At 41.7% G+C, this 8,720-nt stretch overlaps 2 protein-coding genes across 2 annotated transcripts in view; both read left to right on the top strand.

The window, feature by feature from the left end:
• The window catches only part of SARC_03105 (hypothetical protein), a gene marked incomplete at its 3' end in the record, with an annotated part of 6,873 nt that extends 2,890 nt beyond the window's left edge, over window positions 1-3,983 (top strand). Inside the window, exons 4-8 of the mRNA XM_014303098.1 lie at window positions 523-664; window positions 1,109-1,242; window positions 1,457-2,069; window positions 2,821-2,955; window positions 3,795-3,983. Coding sequence (XP_014158573.1) covers window positions 523-664; window positions 1,109-1,242; window positions 1,457-2,069; window positions 2,821-2,955; window positions 3,795-3,983 — 1,213 coding nt within the window. The remainder of the gene's footprint in view (window positions 1-522; window positions 665-1,108; window positions 1,243-1,456; window positions 2,070-2,820; window positions 2,956-3,794) is intronic.
• Window positions 3,984-8,108: 4,125 nt separating this feature from the next.
• On the top strand, window positions 8,109-8,292 carry SARC_03104 (hypothetical protein; the record flags this gene model as incomplete). The annotated part of the gene is made up of 1 exon (XM_014303097.1): window positions 8,109-8,292. A coding segment is annotated over one exon (184 nt), but the record flags the coding sequence as incomplete, so codon positions are not given.
• Window positions 8,293-8,720: the final 428 nt, after the last annotated feature.

The raw sequence follows: 8,720 nt of genomic DNA, 5'->3' as shown, positions 1-8,720 counted from the left end.
TATATATATATATATATATATATATATATATATATATATATATATATACATATATATATATATATATATAAATAATATATGTATATATATATATATATATATCAATCACACCTTTTCTCACAAGAAGTTAGTCCACAAACTAAACCCTATGGATGAGATATCATCAACTGTGGACGAAATGTCTACCAAGGAGTTATTGGCGTAAAGCATTCCAGCACATGTACTGGTCAGGTTTATCTCAAAAACCATACGCTTGTATTGAATAACGAGTATTTATTTGCTATACTGCTCGCCAACACAAGCATGTTCCGGGATGATATTTATGATCGTTGCAGAGTTTAAGTTCTGTCGACGAAATGCTACAGGCAGGCTTCTAATCCTCCACCATCCGCATATGAAATAAGCCAATTGACTAGCAAACATCCACAGACTTCGTATCTTTACATGCCGTATACCAAATATGATATGATTCGATGCTGCAAGCTCATCATCTTAGACTACACACATACTCTGACTAAACAGAGTGGAGCATGTGATGGAGAAGCTACTTTCCATTGGGGTGGGTGGGGACTATGGCACAGTGCAAGTGATCCCCATTGAGCTGTCACGTCCCTTCGCAGCTGTGGTCGAAGACGACAATAGCCGAAAAGGCGGCAAATTCATGGTAGGTCACGTTGATGTATGTAGAATATACAATTGGTTAATGTATAACCTAAATATTTTTTACGAGATAGGGATCAACTTGTATATGTCATTCGCAGGCCGTATCTACGGTCGCCGCTGCTTTGGATAGTCTATTAGCATGTGCGTGCAACGAGAGCTGTGTTAGGGTTTAGGGTTTATAGCATTGAAGGGCTTCGTTTTTATGCACACACTAATAATAAAGCAAACCATCTTCCTCCGAAAGTGGACTGCATCACAGCTTGACCTTGTTACCAGATAACTTGAGAGTGTGCAGAAGTTGCATCTGGTCAGCATACTGCCAAGTCACAAAACGGAATCATGATACACACACAGAGGACTCAACAACACTTCGGTCCACAACACCATACAAATATCTTGCGAATCACTACACCGACTTTGTCTGTCCAATACAAAACTCACACAGGAAAGCGTCCGTTCCCGTTTGGTGATGGAGAAGGTACTCGCTCAGGTGGAAGCTGGTGCAGCTATGACCTTCGATTATTTGTCGTTGGTGGTTATCGCCGGGTTTGTTGCAGGAATGGGGTTAGCCACAAACAGGTACGCGAGTGTTCCCCCACAAATTGCATTGCATGCGATTGGCGTGTTACAATTGCCGTTTAAGTAGGAGTATACCATTGCAAAGAACAGTCCTTAACGTTTACGGGATCACATTTCAATCATACGCAACTCCGAGTTCGCCACCAACAACTCATTATCCCATCCGCCCCAATCCTCACCGAAAACAACTCTCACCCCTCTGTGTGCACAACAGTGTGGTGGCCGTAGTAGCGTCTATGCTTATCTCTCCCATCATGGGGCCCATCCTGGCCTTCACCTTTGGGTCTATCATCCTCGACTGGAAGATGGTGCGCCACGGCTTCCTCATGGAGTGTGTCTCCCTTCTCATGTGCGTGGTCACAGGTTTCATCATCGGCTTAGTGTTCTGTACACTGGGCTACGACTCGTGGGGTTGGCCCACCAATGAGATGTCCTCACGCGGCACGTGGCAGGCGTGTTTGGTCTCCATCACCATCGCTATCCCGTCGGGTGCGGGAGTAGCGCTGTCTATATTAGGAAACAACACATCCTCACTCGTAGGTGTGGCCATCTCAGCCTCCCTACTGCCCCCGGCAGTCAATGCTGGTATTCTGTGGGCGTATGCAATCGTAGGGCCGTTTTTGGCCAACCCAGCAAACCCGGTCGACGGTGCGGAGATGGCATTACTGGGCGCATGGAGCTTCCTGCTGACGGTAATTAATATCGTGTGTATATACTTGATGGGGTTGCTGATGTTTAAGATTAAAGAGGTTGCGCCTATCCCTGGTAAGACGGACTTCTGGAAGAGTGCGGTGCAGGCGCAGAGAAGCGCGAACGAAACAGTCAAGGTATGTGCGCGTATGTGTATGAGTTATTCTGTGTGTAGGTTATGCTCAATTGATGTAAACGTGAGCGAGGGATGCATAAGGCTGTGCTCGCATACGGAAGTGTAGTACTCTAGTACGTGTAGCCAGGCCCAATATAGCATGTGCCTGCTATACGTTGACATAGCACGCAATAACACAACACCCTTGCAATTCGATTCCCACGTAGAAACATCAGTTGTAAGTTCCACGCATTCATCTTGTGAGTACGTCCACCAGTTGGTGAGGGAGAAGGAATTTGTCGTCTATTCGCTTTCTCTAACTATCTGCAATGTCATACATACTGATATTATAGTATGTATCAACCCAGGGTCTGGACTTTCATACCATCAGAGTTTGCACCTGCAGAGAAATATGCAGAGTACGTATTACCTGTACCGCCCTGGGATACAAACTTCCTGATGTAATCCACTGAGAAAACCTACCGACAATATCACTTGGTATATGTATATATATTCCACACACACACATACACACACACACAAACACACAAAAACATACACATACCCATACACATCCACATCCACATATACATACACATACAGATACAGATACAGATACAGATACAGATACAGATACAGATACAGATACAGATGCAGATACAGATACATATACACACACACACTCATATATATATATATATATATGCCTTGAAAGCACCTGGTACTATGTACTACTACAAAGCACTCAACTGCGCTCAAATTTGTGACACCAGGGTGAGGCGGCCGAAGACCTTGCGCGCGACTTCAGAGCGATGATTGAGCCCCTACGACGATACTCACACGCACACAACAAAATGGACGCAGTGGCACCCGAAAGCAAAAACACACTCACGGTTGTCAAGTCCATGGTAAGTGTAAGGACAGAAGGTAGTATATACAAGATGACTGTCGTGTGTATGGTACACTTACAGCTGTGAAATCAATGGTACGTTTAACGGGCAGAGGATAATTTATACGAGATGACTTTCGTGTGTATGTTACACTCACAGCTGTGGAATTAATGGTACGTTTAACGGGCAGAAGATAATATATACGAGGTGACTTTCGTGTATGTTGCACTCTCTGTTGTGAAGTCAATGGTAAGTTTTCAAGTAAGAAGATAATGTATTCGAGATGACGTTCGTGTGTGCGTGTTACACTCACTGCTGTGAAGTCAATATTAAGTGTAAAGGACAGAAGATAATGTATACGAGGTGACTACGGTGTGTGTTTTGTCGAGCGATATATTAATCATCAAAATCTTGTGGAAAGTATTACAGAGGTGGGCTGATATCCAAACGAGTGGCTGTACACTTCGTTGCTTTCTTATATCTACATCTGGCCTCACGGTATGCACGTTCCCCATCTTCAAGGCATCTCAACCGTCTAGGCTATTGACACGGCTCTGTAGTTACATATATATGTGTGCTCGGATAGCACTCCCATAATAAGTGAGTGGTATCAGCATTATAGTAGTTGAACTTTGAAGCATAAGTTCAAGCTTACCCCAGTAAAGTAGATGCAGCACAATACGGAAGTTAAACGCAGCGCATATCCCGGTGAGAGATTAGCTATATAGCTTTAGTACAATGGACGATAGTATACAATTCATATACAATATATCTCACACGCATGGTTCACACGCAATTGATACCTATTTACACTCCCCGCCTGTACGCCACCGATATCCCGCACCCCACATCCACAGGGTATCTCCAACTCTATGCCTGTGGGTCTAGCCCCTCAGTCGGCCCAATCGGCAGCCAGAGAGATGCACGGGCTGTCTATTGGCGAACTGATGGCGTACCGTCCCTCTAATACTCGGCTGAACATGCCCACATACGACCCCAACATGGGATCCTCATTGTTAACGGGCGAGAGCCTAGTGCGCAGACAGGTAACCCGGTGCCAGTGCTTGTTTTATACTCATTGGACTGTGATATACATACTGACTTGGGTCTGTGCTGTGAGTGGTTGCTTTATACTCAGTAGATTGTGATATACAAACTTACTTGTGTCGTGTGCTGTGTGTGCTCATTTTATACTCAGTGTATTGCGGAATACATGCTAACTTGTTTACTTGTGTCGTGTGTTGTGAGTGGTTGTTCTATAGTCAGTGGATTGTGAAATACATACTTACTTGGGCTGTGTGTTGCGAGTGGTTGTTTAATACCAAGTGAAGTGTAAAATACATACATACTTCTGTCGTTTGCTGTGAGTGGTTTTTCTATAGCCATTGTATTGTGAAAAGCATACTCACTGGTGTCGTGTGTTGTGAGTGGTTGTTCTATACTCATTGGATTGTGATATACATACTTACTTGTGTCGTGTGCTGTGAGTGGTTATTTTATACTCAGTGGATTGCGGAATACTCACTGGTGTCGTGTGTTGTGAGTGCTTGTTTCATACTCAGTGGATTATGATATACATACTTGTGTCGTGTGCTGTGAGTGGCTGTTTTATACTCAGTGGATGGTGATATACATACTTACTTGTATAGTGTGTTGCGAGTGCTTGTTTTATACTCAGTGGATTGTGATATACAAACTTGTTTGTGTCGTGTGCTGTGAGTGGTTGTTTATACTCAGTAGATGGTGATATACATACTTACTTGTATAGTGTGTTGCGAGTGCTTGTTTTATACTCAGTGGATTGTGATATACAAACTTGTTTGTGTCGTGTGCTGTGAGTGGTTGTTTATACTCAGTGGATTGTGATATACATACTTAATTGTGTCGTGTGTTGGGAGTGCTTGTTTTATACTCAGTGGATTGTGATATACACACTTACTTGTGTCGTGTGCTATGAGTGATTGTTTTATACTAAGTGGATTACGGAATACTCACTGGTGTCGTGTGTTGTGAGTGCTTGTTTTATACTCATTGGATTGTGATATACATACTTACTTGTGTCGTGTGCTGTGAGTGGTTGTTTTATACTCAGTGGATTATGATATACTTACTTGTGTCGTGTTGTGTGAGTGGTTGTAGTATACTCATTGGACTGTGATATACGTACTTCCTTTGTCGTGTGCTGTGAGCGGTTGTTTATACTCAGTGGATTGTGAGATACATACTTACTTGTGTTGTGTGTTTTGAGTGGTTGCTTTATACTCAGTGGATTGTGAGATACATACTTACTTGTGTTGTGTGTTTTGAGTGGTTGCTTTATACTCAGTGGATTGTGATATACATACTCACTTGTGTCGTGTGTTGTGAGTGCTTGATTTACACTCAGTGGATTGCCGAATACTCACTAGTGTCGTGTGCGGCGAGTTTATACTATCACAGGTGTATGTGCGTATGGGTCAGGTTTAACACCAATAGGAAATCAATGGTATTCTGCGGAGACGATACGCGTGTGCCTCTAAAGGCGTTGTGGTACTTTATGCGCTATGAATATACACCGTCATACATGCATTGCACATGTTTCGTGTGGGTAAATGTATATGAGTAGGCCAGTGCACCTGGTTCATGTGTATACTGTGATTGATGTACATGTTTCGTGTGTGTACTGTGCTTAAATGTATATGAGTAGGCCAGTGCTCCTGGTTCGTGTGTATACTGTGATTGATGTATAACATGTTTTGTGTGTGTATTGTGATTAGTGTATATGAGTAGGTTGACTGCTAGGACGCACTTGATGCAGTGCACGTATTTCGTGTGTGTATTGTGATTTGTCTATATGAGTAGGATTACTGCTATGATACACTTCCAAACAGTGTACATGTGTTACGTGTATACTGTGATTAATGTATATGAGCAGGCTGACTGCTATGACACACTTCGAGCTCCGATAAATTCTTTGTACCTCTATAATAATACACTGTCATTTTTCTAAGGATAGTGATCCCAGCTCAAGTGATCAAGAAACCGAATTAAATGTACTTCTGTCAGTGAAGGATTGCACATTTGCAAAGTGATGTTTCATATATCTCATCCGATTACATATTTGATCGCGAGATCCGAAGAGAAAACAGTGTGTGTGGTCAGAGCACTACGGTTACATATCCTAAACTTGGCATAAACACGTCTTAATTGCAGAACCATGGCGAACAAATCCGCCCCAGTGCCGCCAGTCTCTGGGACCACAAGTGAACACATTCGGCATGATATGAAGCTATAGATTAAGTCAGAATCGAAATTCACAACCACGACATATACCAACAAGCGCTCAGTTCGTAACTAGAGTGCATTTGATTCAGCTGACGATACACACACTCATGTGGGATAAGCCTTTCGTGGACGAATGTACTATCTCCGGGGTAATACAGCGTCACGCTGACGCCACAGAACCGAAGAACGTGTTCGCTGGCGACACCGACAAAGACAGCAAGCTCACTGGACCTCTGATGTGCAGAGTGTGTCTTTATGTGCCGATTGAGGTGCGCCTGCGCCTATGTTGTGATCGAATAGCAACACGTGTGTGTAGAATGCTTTAGTTGCACCAAAACACCCAAATACAATGCAGTGGGGAGCCCAGGCGTGCAGTTCTCTTATCCACAGGTGCAAATAAAACACACACATCAGAAATATCTTTCGATGCCTACATATTTTATATATGCCAGACTAAATTCTAACACTAAATTAGAACTCGAGAGTTGACTCTATCGGTTGGACAGTGTACCATTGTTGACAGAACAAAGACTCCCGGCTGAGTGCAGCTTTCCCTGCTGAGATACATATTCAGGATATTCCCATGATCGCTAGACTTGTCGGCCTGATACATAAGGCCATTTAAAAGCTGTGTCAATACTTGACTGTGGATGTGATTACGCTACTCGTGTAGTCAATATTGTTGAGTAAATTGAAGTAATTACATACACAATTGTTTTTTATTACATAAAAAACAAAAGTAAATGCGCGCCAAAGGTTGACATGCCATATTTGGAATATAGTATTCAGCAGTAGAGAGTCAGTCTACCTTATGATTAGTAGTAAATATTCGGAGTATTTTTGAATACTCTCTCGATTTTAGTATTTGTTATTTTTAACAAAAAACCACCCCCCAAATTTACAAATGAACATTAAAAAAAAAGGAGAAAGAGTCAAGAGGTCGCTCTCAATTCTCATGCTCTGGGGAGTCCTGACTCCTGAGCGACAGCGCCCTCTGACTCTACTATTCGAATACTATTTTTAACCTAAAAAAGTAAAACATAGCCTTCATTGCACCAATAAACATTAAAAAAATATATATATTTAGATTCATAGCCCCCTCTCCTACTTGACTTTTTTTTCTTAGAGGGGAGATGAGGGGCCTGAGATGAGCCTGGCCTGAGTCCTGGGGGCGGGGAGGCTATGTTCCGTACATAAATACATACATAATTGATATTTTTGAAAACAAAAGAGTATATTTTAGAAAAAACACATTTAAAAAATTACAGTTTGTATTTTTATATAAATATTTATGAACATTGCCTTCTTTTTTAAAACAAATTAAAAATACAAACTATGTATGTACTGTACATGTACTGTACTTTATATTGTTTTTAAAAAAAGGGTTGCTTTTGAAATAAAAAGCAAAGACAGATGGCTGAGATGCGTTTGTTCTTTTGTTTAAAAAAAAAAGTTACTTGTCAGCTGGCTTCCTGGCTCGCGTCGGTATTAAAATTGAATAAAGTTCAGTACAACTTGCAGGTTATGCTTTGGGGGGGGGGGGGGATACAATTATACATACAATATTTATAAAAATAAATTAGAACTACATATCGATATAAATAGAAAAAAGAACACCTTCAATGGCCCCAAAAAGAAGGCTTATTTAAATTTTTGTTTTTGTTTTATTAAAAAATAAATAAATAAATACACACATAAATAAGAACAACCTCTTTTTTACAGTACATCCCCAGCCACCTGCCCTCTGCAGTCTACTGGGCCCAGCTGCTTATAGCTCACCCCTTCTCTGCGAGGTTTGTATTTTAGTCGTTTTTCCATCTTCGACCAAGATTTGCGTATTTACCACTCAAGTTTCTCGCGCATGAGCCATAGACGTTCAGAAACACACACAGCCTGTAACTTAGACAATGAAGGTCACTCATGTGCTGAGATGCTTGTCCAAAATACCCAAACCTCCTGTGTTCCTTGAACGCACACACGTGGCTATCATAGGCAGTGGACCTGCTGCACACACAGCAGCTGTGTATGCAGCTCGCGCTGAATTGAAGCCAGTTCTGTTCGAAGGGTTCTTCGCAGGGGGTGTGGCTCCAGGTATGTTCATGACCTGACCTTGTGTAATGAAAGGAATCTCCAAAGGGCAAATATTTACTTTTCATAAGTTGTTGCTGTAATATGGATAGTATCACACATACATTCGAAGTGTTCACGAAGACATATGATGGTAACAAGATGAGGTTTCCCTTAATATACTGTAACTGTTTCTAGGGCATACATGGATTTGATACCAGATACAACGGAAGAAGTCTTTGAATTTGGTATTACTATTGGTATCCCATACATCGAATCACACACACACACACACACACACACCCACCCACCCACCCACACACACACACACACACACACATATATATACACACACACACACACACACACACACACACACACACACACACATATATATATATATAAATATATAAATATATAAATATATAATATATATATATATATAAATATAT

Source organism: Sphaeroforma arctica (assembly GCF_001186125.1).
Source record: "Sphaeroforma arctica JP610 unplaced genomic scaffold supercont1.152, whole genome shotgun sequence".
Classification (NCBI taxonomy): domain Eukaryota; class Ichthyosporea; order Ichthyophonida; genus Sphaeroforma; species Sphaeroforma arctica.
Note: the sequence above shows the minus strand (reverse complement) of the source record. Positions and strands in the feature narration are given on the sequence as shown.